General features: G+C 53.8%; 1 protein-coding gene across 4 annotated transcripts in view; it reads right to left on the reverse strand.

The window, feature by feature from the left end:
• Positions 1-17730, reverse strand: part of TBCEL (tubulin folding cofactor E like) — a 65693-nt gene that overhangs the window by 20168 nt on the left and 27795 nt on the right. For all 4 annotated transcript variants that reach the window (XM_066606074.1, XM_066606076.1, XM_066606075.1 and 1 more), the window contains 4 exons: positions 13942-14083; positions 12538-12677; positions 8836-9017; positions 5879-6135 (listed from right to left, as the gene is read on the reverse strand). In XM_066606074.1, coding sequence (XP_066462171.1) covers positions 5879-6135; positions 8836-9017; positions 12538-12677; positions 13942-14083 — 721 coding nt within the window. The remainder of the gene's footprint in view (positions 1-5878; positions 6136-8835; positions 9018-12537; positions 12678-13941; positions 14084-17730) is intronic.

The following is a 17730-nucleotide window of genomic DNA, read 5'->3' on the forward strand; positions in this document are numbered from 1 at the left end:
CAGGACTGTAACAAGGGGGCGCTCTAATAACTATGTATAGATATATCAGGGGACAGTACAGTAATCTCTCCATCATCTATTATACCCAGGACTGTAACAAGGGGGCGCTCTAATAACGATGTATACATATATTAGTAGTCAGTACAGAGATCTCTCCCATCACCTATTATACCCATGGCTGTACCAAAGGGGGTGCTCTAATAACTATGTATAATATATCACCGCTCAGTATAGAGATCTCTGCCATCATCTATTATACCCAGGACTGTAACAAGGGGATGTGCTAATAACTATGTATATTACACCAGGGGTCAGTACAGAGATCTCTCCCATCATCTATTATACCCAGGACTGTAACAAGGAGGCGCTCTAATAACTATTTATAATATATCCGGGGTCAGTACAGAGATCTCTCCATCATCTATTATATCCAGGACTGTAACAAGGGGGTGCGCTAATAACTATGTATAGATATATCAGGGTTCAGTACAGAGATTCTCCAATCATCTATTACACCCAGGACTGTAACAAGGGGGCGCTCTAATAACTATGTATAATATATCAGGGGTCAGTACAGAGATCTCTCCCATCATCTATTATACCAAGGACTGTAACAAGGGGGCGCTCTAATAACTATGTATAGATATATCAGGGGTCAGTACAGAGATCTCTCCCATCATCTATTACACCCAGGACTGTAACAAGGGGGCGCTCTAATAACTATGTATAATATAACAGATCTCTCCCATCATCTATTATACCCAGGACTGTAACAAGGGGGCACTCTAATAACTATGTATAATATATCAGGGTCAGTACAGAGATCTCTCCCATCATCTATTATACCCAGGACTGTAACAAGGGGGCACTCTAATAACTATGTATAATATATCAGGGGTCAGTATAGAGATCTCTCCCATCATCTATTATACCCAGGACTGTAACAAGGGGGCGCTCTAATAACTATGTATAGATATATCAGGGGTCAGTACAGAGATCTCTCCCATCATCTATTATACCCAGGACTGTAACAAGGGGGCGCTCTAATAACTATGTATAATATATCAGGGGTCCGAAAACAGAGATCTCTCCCATCATCTATTATACCCAGGACTGTAAGAAGGGGGCGCTCTAATAACTATGTATAGATATATCAGGGTTCAGTACAGAGATCTCTTCCATCATCTATTATACCCAGGAGTGTAACAAGGGGGCGCTCGAATAACTATGTATAATATATCCGGGGTCAGTACAGAGATCTCCCCCATCATCTATTATACCCAGGACTGTAACAAGGGGGCACTCTAATAACTATGTATAGATATATCAGGGGTCAGTACAGAGATCTCTTCCATCATCTATTATACCCAGAACTGTAACAAGGGGCACTCTAATAACTATGTATAGATATATCAGGGGTCAGTACAGAGATCTCTCCATCATCTATTATACCCAGGACTGTAACAAGGTGGCGCTCTAATAACTATGTATAGATATATCAGGGGATAGTACAGAGATCTCTCCCATCATCAGTTCATTTATACCAAGGACTGTAAAAAGGAGGCGCTCTAATAACTATGTATAATATATCAGGGGTCAGTACAGAGATCTCTCCCATCATCTATTATACCAGGACTGTAACAAGGGGGCGCTCTAATAACTATGTATAATATATCAGAGGTCAGTACAGAGATCTCTCCCATCATCTATTATACCCAGGACTGTAACAAGGGGGCGACCTAATAACTATGTATAGATATATCAGGGGTCAGTACAGAGATCTCTCCCATCATCTATTATACCCAGGACTGTAACAAGGGGGTGCTCTAATAACTATGTATAGATATATCAGGGGTCAGTACAGAGATCTCTCCCATCATCTATTATACCCAGGACTGTAACACGGGGGTGCTCTAATAACTATGTATGGATATATCAGGGGTCAGTACAGAGATCTCTCCATTATCTATTATACCCAGGACTGTAACAAGGGGGCGCTCTAATAACTATGTATAATATATCCGGGGTCAGTACAGAGATCTCTCCATCATCTATTATATGCAGGACTGTAACAAGGGGGCTCTCTAATAACTATGTATAGATAGATCAGGGGTCAGTACAGAGATCTCTCCCATCATCTATTACACCCAGGACTGTAACAAGGGGGCGCTCTAATAACTATGTATAGATATATCAGGGGTCAGTACAGAGATCACTTCCATTATCTATTATACCCAGGACTGTAACAAGGGGGTGCGCTAATAACTATGTATATTACACCAGGGGTCAGTACAGAGATCTCTCCCATCATCTATTATACCCAGGACTGTAACAAGGGGGCGCTCTAATAACTATGTATATTACACCAGGGGTCAGTACAGAGATCTCTACCATTATGTATTATACCTAGGACTATATAATATATTGTCTACTTACAGGTGGGGGGTGTCCTAATCAGTCATTCTGCCAGTACGGTACTGGGTGGAACTTCCTCTCACACTTCTCATGTTGCTCCAATCAGCTGCCAGGCAGCCTCTGAATGCCCGCCCCTCTGTTGCAAGTAGTTACAGTCAGTGCTGGAAGGGAGCCCCCTAGTGTTGGGCACTTCAAACAGGATTTTTGGTGGCAATGCACAAACACTTTTTTAATGCCAGCCTGTTACAAAACTGATGGCACACGGAGGCGGTCAGAGGAGCAGAACTTGTGTGAAAAGTTAGTGTTCATTTAAAGGGATGAGGTCACTTTTAGATTTCCTTTCCATGTAGTTTGTGGCTGGGGGTGGGGGGGGGGGGGGTCGTACATTTCTGACAAGTGCGTATGCTTTTCCAATCCAACCAAGACGCTGTTGGGAGAAGCCTGGATAAAGTCACACATGTAGCAATTCCGATCCCGGAACAAAACTTTGTCCAGACGGAGGAGTTTTATTACCTGTTGCCGTTCTTTTTCCCGTGATCCAGTTTTCCAACATGGTTGCTGCCTGGAGCTCATTAAACCCCGAGGGTGCATTGGTTGTCTAAGACACTGCGGGCTGCTCATTGGCCGATGCGGTTCACCTGACCAGCCATGTTCGAAAAATGAAATTAGACCCCAAGAAAAGTGGATCCGCTGCAGCATGGGGAAAAACAAGGGCACCCGGTGACATAATCCCCCCTCCCCATCTCTGGGGCTTTAGGTCCACATCAAATTTGCTTACATTGTGCCTCCAGTGCAATTAAATGGGGTATTTTATTACCCACTGATACGCAGTGGAAAGAGACCACGTGGAACAACGACTGCGTAAACGTACCCTTCAGGCTCCTGTGAGATGACTGCAAGCAGAGATCTTGGAAATCATGAGGAATTGATACAGAAAGAACATTGCAAAATTGTAAAACGTCTCATTACAAGATGCGTAACATTAGCTGAAGCCGTAACCACCGCTCTAATACAGTCCTCGCGCTGCCCCCTAGTGCTGATACTCTGAAGCACATTATGGTGAAAGAGAAGATACACTCATTAATGTCCCCATCTGATGGTAGACAACAAGACGCCCCAGAAGGGCACCACCAACCGGGTAGATGGCCTGACCCCCCGCACCACCACCGCCCCACCCGTGTAGAGGGCCCGACCCCCCGCAACACCACCGCCCCACCCGTGTAGAGGGCCCGACCCCCGCACCACCACCGCTCCACCCCCCACCCGTATAGAGGGCCCGACCCCCCCCCCCCAGCAGCACCACCGCCCCACCCCTCACCCGTGTAGAGGGCCCGACCCCCGCACCACCACCGCCCCACCCGTGTAGAGGGCCCGACCCCCGCACCACCACCGCCCCACCCGTGTAGAGGGCTCCACCCCCCACCCGTGTAGAGGGCCCGACCCCCGCACCACCACCGCCCCACCCGTGTAGAGGACCCGACCCCCCGCACCACCACCGCCCCACCCGTGTAGAGGGCTCCACCCCCCACCCGTGTAGAGGGCCCGACCCCCCCCCCCAGCAGCACCACCGCCCCACCCCTCACCCGTGTAGAGGGCCCGACCCCCGCACCACCACCGCCCCACCCGTGTAGAGGGCCCGACCCCCGCACCACCACCGCCCCACCCGTGTAGAGGGCTCCACCCCCCACCCGTGTAGAGGGCCCGACCCCCGCACCACCACCGCCCCACCCGTGTAGAGGGCCCGACCCCCCGCACCACCACCGCCCCACCCGTGTAGAGGGCTCCACCCCCCACCCGTGTAGAGGGCCCGACCCCCCACACCACCACCGCCCCACCCGTGTAGAGGGCCCGACCCCCGCACCACCACCGCTCCACCCCCCACCCGTGTAGAGGGCCCGACCCCCCCCCAGCACCACCACCGCCCCACCCCTCACCCGTGTAGAGGGCCCGACCCCCGCACCACCACCGCCCCACCCGTGTAGAGGGCCCGACCCCCGCCCCACCCGTGTAGAGGGCTCCACCCCCCACCCGTGTAGAGGGCCCGACCCCCGCACCACCACCGCCCCACCCGTGTAGAGGGCCCGACCCCCCGCACCACCACCGCCCCACCCGTGTAGAGGGCTCCACCCCCCACCCGTGTAGAGGGCCCGACCCCTCACACCACCACCGCCCCACCCGTGTAGAGGGCCCGACCCCCCCCAGCACCACCACCGCCCCACCCCTCACCCGTGTAGAGGGCCCGACCCCCGCACCACCACCGCCCCACCCGTGTAGAGGGCTCCACCCCCCACCCGTGTAGAGGGCCCGACCCCCGCACCACCACCGCCCCACCCGTGTAGAGGGCCCGACCCCCCGCACCACCACCGCCCCACCCGTGTAGAGGGCTCCACCCCCCACCCGTGTAGAGGGCCCGACCCCCCACACCACCACCGCCCCACCCGTGTAGAGGGCCCGACCCCCGCACCACCACCGCTCCACCCCCCACCCGTGTAGAGGGCCCGACCCCCCCCAGCACCACCACCGCCCCACCCCCCACCCGTGTAGCGGGCCCGACCCCCGCACCACCACCGCCCCAGCCGTGTAGAGGGCCCGACCCCCGCACCACCACCGCTCCACCCCTCACCCGTGTAGAGGGCCCGAGCTCCAGCTCCACCACCGCTCCACCCGTGTAGAGGGCCCGAGCCCCCGCACCACCACCGCTGCACCCGTGTAGAGGGCTCCACCCCCCACCCGTGTAGAGGGCCCGACCCCCGCACCACCACTGCCCCACCCGTGTAGAGGGCCCGGCCCCCCGCACCACCACCGCCCCACCCGTGTAGAGGGCCCGGCCCCCCGCACCACCACCGCCCCACCCGTGTAGAGGGCTCCACCCCCCACCAGTGTAGAGGGCCCGACCCCCGCACCACCACCGCCCCACCCGTGTAGAGGGCTCCACCCCCCACCCGTGTAGAGGGCCCGACCCCCCACACCACCACCGCCCCACCCGTGTAGAGGGCCCGACCCCCGCACCACCACCGCCCCACCCGTGTAGAGGGCCCGACCCCCGCACCACCACCGCCCCACCCCCCACCCGTGTAGAGGGCCCGACCCCCGCACCACCACCGCTCCACCCCTCACCCGTGTAGATGGCCCGACCCCCGCACCACCACCGCCCCACCCGTGTAGAGGGCCCGACCCCCGCACCACCACCGCCCCACCCGTGTAGAGGGCCCGACCCCCGCACCACCACCGCTCCACCCCCCACCCGTGTAGAGGGCCCGACCCCCGCACCACCACCGCCCCACCCGTGTAGAGGGCCCGACCCCCGCACCACCACCGCCCCACCCGTGTAGAGGGCCCGACCCCCGGACCACCACCGCCCCACCCGTGTAGAGGGCCCGACCCCCGCACCACCACCGCTCCACCCGTGTAGAGGGCCCGACCCCCAGCTCCACCACCGCTCCACCCGTGTAGAGCGCCTCACCTGATTTATGAAGGCTTATTGAGCGCAGATTTGGAAACAGCCGGGAGAGCGATCCGTCCAAATCCTCAATGGCCAAAATGTTGTTATTTGCGAGGACGAGGGTGTGGAGACACGGAAACATGGTGCCCAGCTTACAGACATCCGACCAGTCCTGCAGGTTATTGTCCGTGATATGAAGGAGCTTCAGGGAGCGAAAACAAACCGGAGAACTAACGATGGTGTCATAGTCATTAAGGCACAGGAAGAGCTCCTCCAGGCTGCAAGATGAAATAACGGGGTTACACTGCGCTCATACCGTAAACAGGGGCGATATGAGCTATTACACTGCGCTCATACCGTAAATAGGGGCGATATGGGCTATTACACTGCGCTCATACCGTAAATAGGGGCGATATGGGCTATTACACTGCGCTCATACCGTAAATAGGGGCGATATGGGCTATTACACTGCGCTCATACCGTAAATAGGGGCGATATGGGCTATTACACTGCGCTCATACTGTAAATAGGGGCGATATGGGCTATTACACTGCGCTCATACGGGAAACAGGGTGATATGGGCTATTACACTGCGCTCATACCGTAAATAGGGGCGATATGAGCTATTACACTGCGCTCATACAGGAAGCAGGGCGATACGACTGTATTATACTGCGCTCATACCGTAAACAGGGGCGATATGGGCTATTACACTGCGCTCATACCGTAAATAGGGGCAATATGGGCTATTACACTGCGCTCATACCGTAAATAGGGGCAATATGGGCTATTACACTGCGCTCATACTGTAAATAGGGGCAATATGGGCTATTACACTGCGCTCATACCGTAAATAGGGGCAATATGGGCTATTACACTGCGCTCATACTGTAAATAGGGGCAATATGGGCTATTACACTGCGCTCATACCGTAAATAGGGGCAATATGGGCTATTACACTGCGCTCATACCGTAAATAGGGGCGATATGAGCTATTACACTGCGCTCATACCGTAAATAGGGGCGATATGAGCTATTACACTGCGCTCATACCGTAAATAGGGGCGATATGAGCTATTACACTGCGCTCATACCGTAAATAGGGGCAATATGGGCTATTACACTGCGCTCATACCGTAAATAGGGGCAATATGGGCTATTACACTGCGCTCATACTGTAAATAGGGGCAATATGGGCTATTACACTGCGCTCATACCGTAAATAGGGGCAATATGGGCTATTACACTGCGCTCATACTGTAAATAGGGGCAATATGGGCTATTACACTGCGCTCATACCGTAAATAGGGGCAATATGGGCTATTACACTGCGCTCATACCGTAAATAGGGGCGATATGAGCTATTACACTGCGCTCATACCGTAAATAGGGGCGATATGAGCTATTACACTGCGCTCATACAGGAAGCAGGGCGATACGACTGTATTATACTGCGCTCATACCGTAAATAGGGGCGATATGGGCTATTACACTGCGCTCATACCGTAAATAGGGGCGATATGGGCTATTACACTGCGCTCATACGGGAAACAGGGTGATATGGGCTATTACACTGCGCTCATACTGTAAATAGGGGCGATATGGGCTATTACACTGCGCTCATACCGTAAATAGGGGCGATATGGGCTATTACACTGCGCTCATACCGTAAATAGGGGTGATATGGGCTATTACACTGCGCTCATACCGTAAATAGGGGTGATATGGGCTATTACACTGCGCTCATACCGTAAATAGGGGTGATATGGGCTATTACACTGCGCTCATACCGTAAATAGGGGCGATATGGGCTATTACACTGCGCTCATACGGGGAACGAAACAATACGACTGTATTACACTGCGCTCATACGGTAAACAGGACGATACGACTGTATTACCCTTCGCTCATACGGGACGATATGACTGTATTACACTGTGTCCTGTTTCCCGTATGAGTGATATGACTATTACACTGCGCTCATACAGTAAAAATGGACGATACAACTGGATTACACTGCATTTATATTGAAAATAGGACAATATGATTATTACACTGCGCTTATAGGGAAAAGGGAGGACCTTCAGATCTGCAGCAATTCATTATGGCGTCCATCCACTGATATCACAGGACCCTGCGCCAAAATAACCTTCCCCGCTATTACTGCACTGTCACCAGCTGGGAGGAAGGGGGCAGCGATTCATGCTGCTTGTGCCAAATTCTGCCCTCCCATCACCACATAAATCTGGCTCCATCTGACCAGGGGATGTTTCTCCGCTGCTCAGTGATACAAGTTTTGCGCTCTTTTGCCCGCTGGAGTCTTTCTGTTTCTCTTAGACACAATGGCGCTGGAACTGGTTGCCCGCTGTTATACCATCCGTGCGGAGGAACGGCGAGTTGTGCGTTCGGACACGTTAGTTGGAGCTCCAGCGTTGTATTCAGCTGACTGTGCAGCCTGTTGGTCAGAACGATTCCTGACATCCTCCTCCGACCCCTTTCACTGATGAGTTGTTTCCGTCCGCAGGATCCTCTTTCGCTGGATGTTTTCTCAAAATACTCTCTCCAGGAGACACTCCCCCCACGGTTGGCATTGATGACCGACCTCGCTGGAAGTCGCTCCGATCGCTGGATCTTCCATCTAATGTGGATTCACACTGAAACTGATCCGCGGAAAACTTGTCATGTGACTTTATGCCGCACTCCGGGGTCACGGGCAAAACAACCGTACTGGAAAGATCCAATCGCGAGACGGCCGGGGCCTGTCTGCATCACGGGAGGAATCTGTCTATTCTGAGCTCATCTACCTGCGTTACAAGCTGCCCTGCCAGTGACTACAACCCGCTGGAGTGTGGCCGCCCCTCCCCCCCCCTCCCTCCGCCATTACCCATGGCGCTGTGTGGCTCTGGCTTGGGCTACATTTGGGCTGCGCTCTATTGGTCCGACACCAAGGATGCCCCATACCGCGACTCCCTACTTACTCCGGCAGCTCCAGCAGCAGCGTGTGGACCGTCTCCCAGGACACTTTACAGTTGTTGAGGACCAGCTTACGGATACCGGAGAAGGTGGCGGCACATTCCCTCTCCAGGACGGACGCGTGCAGCGGGTTGGAGCTCAGGTTCAGAAACTGCAGCTGAGGCACGTTGGACACGATCTTACTGACCTTCGAGAAACAGGAAACAGTCAGTCCAGCAGGAGGATCTCAGCTCCCATCGCTTCCTCCACCCCCTCAGCTCCCCGGCCATCGCTTCCTCCACCCCCTCAGCTCCCCGGCCATCGCTTCCTCCACCCCCTCAGCTCCCCGGCCATCACTTCCTCCACCCCCTCAGCTCCCCGGCCATCACTTCCTCCACCCCCTCAGCTCCCCGGCCATCGCTTCCTCCACCCCCTCAGCTCCCCAGCCATCGCTTCCTCCACCCCTTCAACTCCCCAGCCATCGCTTCCTCCACCCCCTCAGCTCCCCAGCCATCGCTTCCTCCACCCCCTCAGCTCCCCAGCCATCGCTTCCTCCACCCCCTCAGCTCCCCAGCCATCGCTTCCTCCACCCCCTCAGCTCCCCAGCCATCGCTTCCTCCACCCCCTCAGCTCCCCAGCCATCGCTTCCTCCACCCCCTCAGCTCCCCAGCCATCGCTTCCTCCACCCCCTCAGCTCCCCAGCCATCGCTTCCTCCACCCCCTCAGCTCCCCAGCCATCGCTTCCTCCACCCCCTCAGCTCCCCAGCCATCGCTTCCTCCACCCCCTCAGCTCCTCAGCCATCGCTTCCTCCACCCCCTCAGCTCCCCAGCCATCGCTTCCTCCACCCCCTCAGCTCCCCAGCCATCGCTTCCTCCACCCCCTCAGCTCCCCAGCCATCGCTTCCTCCACCCCCTCAGCTCCCCGGCCATCGCTTCCTCCACCCCCTCAGCTCCCCGGCCATCGCTTCCTCCACCCCCTCAGCTCCCAGGCCATCGCTTCCTCCACCCCCTCAGCTCCCCGGCCATCGCTTCCTCCACCCCCTCAGCTCCCCGGCCATCGCTTCCTCCACCCCCTCAGCTCTCCAGCCATCACTTCCTCCACCCCCTCAGCTCCCCGGCCATCGCTTCCTCCACCCCCTCAGCTCCCCAGCCATCGCTTCCTCCACCCCCTCAGCTCCCCAGCCATCGCTTCCTCCACCCCCTCAGCTCCCCAGCCATCGCTTCCTCCACCCCCTCAGCTCCCCAGCCATCGCTTCCTCCACCCCCTCAGCTCCCCAGCCATCGCTTCCTCCACCCCCTCAGCTCCCCAGCCATCGCTTCCTCCACCCCCTCAGCTCCCCAGCCATCGCTTCCTCCACCCCCTCAGCTCCCCAGCCATCGCTTCCTCCACCCCCTCAGCTCCCCAGCCATCGCTTCCTCCACCCCCTCAGCTCCCCAGCCATCGCTTCCTCCACCCCCTCAGCTCCCAGGCCATCGCTTCCTCCACCCCCTCAGCTCCCCGGCCATCGCTTCCTCCACCCCCTCAGCTCTCCAGCCATCGCTTTCTCCACCCCCTCAGCTCCCCAGCCATCACTTCCTCCACCCCCTCAGCTCCCCGGCCATCACTTCCTCCACTCCCTCAGCTCCCCGGCCATCGCTTCCTCCACCCCCTCAGCTCCCCGGCCATCACTTCCTCCACCCCCCCAAGGTCCCGCAAATGGGGAGTCTCCAAGGGACAAGATCTCAGAATGTCGAGAAACTGTCCCTCTCTAAGCGTTTAGACCGGACTCCGATGAGGGAGACGGGTACCCAAATCTAAGTACTAATGACCACTTGTCCGTGAGTGACTGAGTTACATGCCCCGCCCCTGATCACAGGACGCTGACGTCATCACTGGTCCTTCGTCTCAAGAAGCAGCTGAATCACTGGAGCTCTGAGCTCCGCCCCTAGAACATGACGGTGACGTCCTCACAGGTCCTTCAATACCTTGACCAACTCCAACCGTCCTCACAGGTCCTTCAGCGAGTTACATGTGATGAGGCCATTCATTATATGATAAGTGGCGTATAAGTATACTAACAGAGGGATGTACGTTGCACTGGGACAGGGCGGACCTAATTAAAGCCCTGGTCAGGAGTCAGCAGGATGCACAGCCTGGGGTCACTGGAAACTCACAGCGAGAGATTGGAGAACTAATTAATGGATTCTGGCCCACAGACATAAGAGACCACCATCTGCTCACCAGTGATCACGTATGGAGGAGGTATAGATTGGGGGACATCTTGGTTGCACTTCACAAAGCTCAGATATGTGGCTGGGAGAGACCTGAAGCAGGTAGATATAGTAATATCAGATCTGTATTACTGCAGGGAAGAGCGATACGGACAGATACTGCGAATTGTCGGACACAAGCGGTGGTATATATGTGTACGTGGACACATATAGGGAACATAGAAAATAAGGGGGATAAAAGCATGGCCAACCATAGGTGGTGGAAGCATCCGGAAGGTCCTTCACATCTCAGGTAATAGAAGTGATTCGATGAGAGAAGGGGAGACTGGGACCAAACAGAGAGAAGGGAACAGAACGGGCGCACAGGGGGGATGTGGTTGGGGGACGTATCAAGAGGGCGGCGTCAGCTTATATCCCGCAGTTATCTGCCATCTGCTATACGGAGTAGATAAAGGATGGGATCTTGTTATGGACTGATGGATCTCTGATATCTGCTGTTTGTACAGAACTGCTATAAGAATGATAGACGTGATCCTGGATATTGCTTAATTACTGACATTTCTAGTCGCTCATCCCCGACGAGCCCTTGTGATTGGTGGCGTGAAATGGATGGATAAAACTAATAAAGACCCTCTTTAGCGCCATCGATGGAAGAGATCAAACATTATTGGGGATTGTTTTGAGCTTTCAGGTCCCATTGGTGATATTTTGGATGCTGTGGGGTATCTACACTTCTCCAACCCCCCTCCCTCTCTCTTCCTTAACCCTCTTCCCCATCTTCTGATATTAGGGAATAATAGGGCGATTAGGGTCCAGGTTCGGGGTGGAGTCACCCTTGTCAGAATGGGCGAAATGTAGCCCTACCACACTAATACAGGAAAGCCCCTGCCTACAGCAGGGCGATCATTCTGATAAGGACGGCCCTACGTCCCGAACCTGTGCCATCTACACGGTCCCTAGATAGAAACCGGGAATGCCAATTAACAGATAGTAGTCCCTACTGACACAGCAGCAGATACAACAGCCCAATATGAAGACACTTATCTGACAAGAGGGTGGAGCCAGGAGAATCTGGTAAACAATGGGCACTCTACAAGAGTTGGATGGGAGCATATAAACGTCCATTATTCTTGATTGGCCAGGAAACATAAAACACTTAAGAAATCTTCAACATATGACTCCCAAGGAACCCTCTGCAATGACTGGGACCCTGAGGAATATTAGACATACGATGCCAAAAGGTAACTGCTGCAGCGACATGACGCCCGTGCCAAAAGCCTCATCATGTAGCGGACATTGTGATTCCGGACTGTTCCGTGTCGTGGCCGTTATGCCACAAGACTGTGACGGCTGGTGAGTCGTGACAGTTTGCCCCCTATATACGCGTCCCTGTTTACGCGGGAAGATGTGCTGCCAACAAGGATGACTTTACAGCAGCGCTAAAGAGCGGATCAGTCAACAGGCAGCCGCAGGCTCACTTGTCGGCCGACCGCGAGTGAACGTCATTGTCCGCTTACTTCCTGCCAGTCGCCAAGCTTGTTACCAGACAGGTCCAGTTCAGACACGTGGGAACAGAAGGCCGCGATCTCGCTCTCGTCTCCGGCGTGGCTGATGCCGCAGCTGTTCAGCACCAGGATACTCGGAAGGTTCAGACGATCTGCAACACAGAACATGCGGACAACCGCGTCAGTCCGCAGAACGCAGCCGCTAGATCAGCCCCATGCAAACAGTTCTGCAAAACAACACTATTACATGACAGCGCGAGGTCACGGGGAAAAGTGGGGGAGGGGGCCGTCCCACAACGGGGAGGAGAGGCGATAAACGTCTGACCACTCACAGCCCACCGATCACTGGAACATGGCTTCTGGAGTCCCGTCCAGTCACATGGGCACAGCAAGGAGGAGGCTGATCGGAGCGATGCAAGTACGGACCGGCTGCTCCTTATTGCATCTACGAGGCTGATGGACAGCGGTGAGCGCCGGACTCGGCCGTCTCCGTCACTCCCATCGCAGCAGAACACAAACACATTTATGACTTTCTGCTGCAAGAAAAGCCACAAACTTTTGCTCCCGCTTACTCAAAAACGTGTGCCTATTGTGCCCCCCCCTACTGCCACGGTTCTAAAAGTGGGCTGGCTTAATAAAAAAGGGGCGTGACCTAACATCGGATTTACTATAACTTACGCCAGAAGGTGCGTTATAGCTGGCATCCGCAGCAGCTGGCGCAGGTATGGTGCATGGAGCAGCAAGACAGGCGCCAAGGTCATTAGGAGGTTGGCGCCTCTCTGGGTATTCTTATAAGACGCTGTTCTAAGTAAGTTTCCCCGGACTGTGAACGTCTCCTCGCACGCTCAAGCGCCACTCTGTTCAGCGCCTTTACTTATGGCGACGTATACCGCCATCAGTTCTGCTGTAAGAACTTTCCTTTGATAAGGTTTACTGTACATTTCTGCCACCTAGTGGCCGGCTGGTGTTTCTGCACTCGCTTGGCTTCTAAGATGCCATTTTCTGATTGATTTCAGAAGCCTCTGAGGGGCAGAACATAAAAAAGAGGCAACGAAAAAACACAAAAGTGGGACTGAGTGCAGCGCTTGCCTGTTTCCTTCAGGTTAAGTGCAGCAGGGCACCCCAGAAATGGTGGGATGAATGGAGGTGCCGAGTGTGGCACCGATGGCACCTGTCGAACACACGACGTGGCAGTATCTGCGGCACGCTACCATTCATGTCAGTGGGATCGCTGAGACAGCTGGGCACTTGGACCCCACGGTCTCCGGCAGTCCCATACGTGCCCGCCGCTCCACGCACTCCGCAATCGCACCCGCGCCGATCAGATCATTCCCTATCCTGTAGGACAACACAACTAGCTCATGTGAAGGAGCCCCTACAGAGAATGTGCGCCATTGTTACAGAGACGACTGTTACCTTTCATGGGCGAGACCTGCGGCCCTGGGGGGACGTGCACTCCGGCCCCGGGACCCCTGCGGTAGGGGAAGTTCTCCGGACTGTACTTCTCGCACAGCACCTGCATGTAACTCCGTCCACAAGGCGGCTCCATCTCCGATTCCTGGAAGAACAAGGACAGCCAGGTTACAGACGGCGCCAAAGGGCAAACGCTCCGCCGCTCGCAGGTAGAAACGGTTAACCCCTTCAGGACCAGACCTGTCCGTGCCCTAATGACCAGGCCAAATCTTAGAAGTCTCCCGTGTGTCGCTAACAGAGAATAACCCGGAAAAGGCTCTACACGTCCGACTCACCCTGACCGCGGCCGCTTGTCGCACGTTGTGGTAGACGTAGACGATGTGATTTACGTGTATTTATATAAACTGTCAAAGTTGAAGAAAATGTTTAAAATTTGTCATTTTTGCTACTTTTGTGACAACCTGAAGATACAAACCCCTGCCTGCACCAATGATCATCACGTCCGGATCTCCTCGTTTAGGTCACGTCTTACATCTAGGTTCCCCTTTCCTGTATGGCGCTCCGTATTCCCCGCTTCCTGGGATGTAATAACTAGTTTATGGAATGCATTAATCTCGCGGTTCGCTCACATGTAGCAGAGATGGTGCCAAGCTTCCGCAGCTGAAAATACACATCAAGTTCCGCTTTCCCCGCCGCTGCGGGTTTGATGCGTATTTTGACATTTATCCGCAATACATATCCCACCTATATGTGAGATCAGAATCTGCACTGACATCCGCTGGTGTGAACACATCCCTATAGATGTGAGATCAGATCTGTGGCAGAATCTGCACTGACATCCGCTGGTGTGAACACATCCCTATAGATGTGAGATCAGATCTGTGGCAGAATCTGCACTGACATCCGCTGGTGTGAACACATCCCTATAGATGTGAGATCAGATCTGTGGCAGAATCTGCACTGACATCCGCTGGTGTGAACACATCCCTATAGATGTGAGATCAGATCTGTGGCAGAATCTGCACTGACATCCGCTGGTGTGAACACATCCCTATAGATGCGAGATCAGATCTGTGGCAGAATCTGCACTGACATCCGCTGGTGTGAACACATCCCTATAGATGCGAGATCAGATCTGTGGCAGAATCTGCACTGACATCCGCTGGTGTGAACACATCCCTATAGATGTGAGATCAGATCTGTGGCAGAATCTGCACTGACATCCGCTGGTGTGAACACATCCCTATAGATGTGAGATCAGATCTGTGGCAGAATCTGCACTGACATCCGCTGGTGTGAACACATCCCTATAGATGTGAGATCAGATCTGTGGCAGAATCTGCACTGACATCCGCTGGTGTGAACACATCCCTATAGATGTGAGATCAGATCTGTGGCAGAATCTGCACTGACATCCGCTGGTGTGAACACATCCCTATAGATGTGAGATCAGATCTGTGGCAGAATCTGCACTGACATCCGCTGGTGTGAACACATCCCTATAGATGTGAGATCCGATCTGTGGCAGAATCTGCACTGACATCCGCTGGTGTGAACACATCCCTATAGATGTGAGATCCGATCTGTGGCAGAATCTGCACTGACATCCGCTGGTGTGAACACATCCCTATAGATGTGAGATCAGATCTGTGGCAGAATCTGCACTGACATCCGCTGGTGTGAACACATCCCTATAGATGTGAGATCAGATCTGTGGCAGAATCTGCACTGACATCCGCTGGTGTGAACACATCCCTATAGATGTGAGATCAGATCTGTGGCAGAATCTGCACTGACATCCGCTGGTGTGAACACATCCCTATAGATGTGAGATCAGATCTGTGGCAGAATCTGCACTGACATCCGCTGGTGTGAACACATCCCTATAGATGTGAGATCAGATCTGTGGCAGAATCTGCACTGACATCCGCTGGTGTGAACACATCCCTATAGATGTGAGATCAGATCTGTGGCAGAATCTGCACTGACATCCGCTGGTGTGAACACATCCCTATAGATGTGAGATCAGATCTGTGGCAGAATCTGCACTGACATCCGCTGGTGTGAACACATCCCTATAGATGTGAGATCAGATCTGTGGCAGAATCTGCACTGACATCCGCTGGTGTGAACACATCCCTATAGATGTGAGATCAGATCTGTGGCAGAATCTGCACTGACATCCGCTGGTGTGAACACATCCCTATAGATGTGAGATCAGATCTGTGGCAGAATCTGCACTGACATCCGCTGGTGTGAACACATCCCTATAGATGTGAGATCAGATCTGTGGCAGAATCTGCACTGACATCCGCTGGTGTGAACACATCCCTATAGATGTGAGATCAGATCTGTGGCAGAATCTGCACTGACATCCGCTGGTGTGAACACATCCCTATAGATGTGAGATCAGATCTGCGGCAGAATCTGCACTGACATCCGCTGGTGTGAACACATCCCTATAGATGTGAGATCAGATCTGTGGCAGAATCTGCACTGACATCCGCTGGTGTGAACACATCCCTATAGATGTGAGATCAGATCTGTGGCAGAATCTGCACTGACATCCGCTGGTGTGAACACATCCCTATAGATGTGAGATCAGATCTGTGGCAGAATCTGCACTGACATCCGCTGGTGTGAACACATCCCTATAGATGTGAGATCAGATCTGTGGCAGAATCTGCACTGACATCCGCTGGTGTGAACACATCCCTATAGATGTGAGATCAGATCTGTGGCAGAATCTGCACTGACATCCGCTGGTGTGAACACATCCCTATAGATGCGAGATCAGATCTGTGGCAGAATCTGCACTGACATCCGCTGGTGTGAACACATCCCTATAGATGCGAGATCAGATCTGTGGCAGAATCTGCACTGACATCCGCTGGTGTGAACACATCCCTATAGATGCGAGATCGGATCTGTGGCAGAATCTGCACTGACATCCGCTGGTGTGAACACATCCCTATAGATGCGAGATCGGATCTGTGGCAGAATCTGCACTGACATCCGCTGGTGTGAACACATCCCTATAGATGTGAGATCGGATCTGTGGCAGAATCTGCACTGACATCCGCTGGTGTGAACACATCCCTATAGATGCGATTTCAGATCTGTGGCAGAATCTGCACTGACATCTGCTGGTGTGAACACATCCCTATAGATGCGAGATCAGATCTGTGGCAGAATCTGCACTGACATCCGCTGGTGTGAACACATCCCTATAGATGTGAGATCAGATCTGTGGCAGAATCTGCACTGACATCCGCTGGTGTGAACACATCCCTATAGATGCGAGATCAGATCTGTGGCAGAATCTGCACTGACATCTGCTGGTGTGAACACATCCCTATAGATGTGAGATCGGATCTGTGGCAGAATCTGCACTGACATCTGCTGGTGTGAACACATCCCTATAGATGTGAGATCGGATCTGTGGCAGAATCTGCACTGACATCCGCTGGTGTGAACACATCCCTATAGATGTGAGATCTGATCTGTGGCAGAATCTGCACTGACATCTGCTGGTGTGAACACATCCCTATAGATGTGAGATCCGATCTGTGGCAGAATCTGCACTGACATCCGCTGGTGTGAACACATCCCTATAGATGTGAGATCAGATCTGTGGCAGAATCTGCACTGACATCCGCTGGTGTGAACACATCCCTATAGATGCGAGATCAGATCTGTGGCAGAATCTGCACTGACATCCGCTGGTGTGAACACATCCCTATAGATGTGAGATCGGATCTGTGGCAGAATCTGCACTGACATCCGCTGGTG

Source organism: Eleutherodactylus coqui, chromosome 6, assembly GCF_035609145.1.
Source record: "Eleutherodactylus coqui strain aEleCoq1 chromosome 6, aEleCoq1.hap1, whole genome shotgun sequence".
Classification (NCBI taxonomy): Eukaryota; Metazoa; Chordata; class Amphibia; order Anura; family Eleutherodactylidae; genus Eleutherodactylus; species Eleutherodactylus coqui.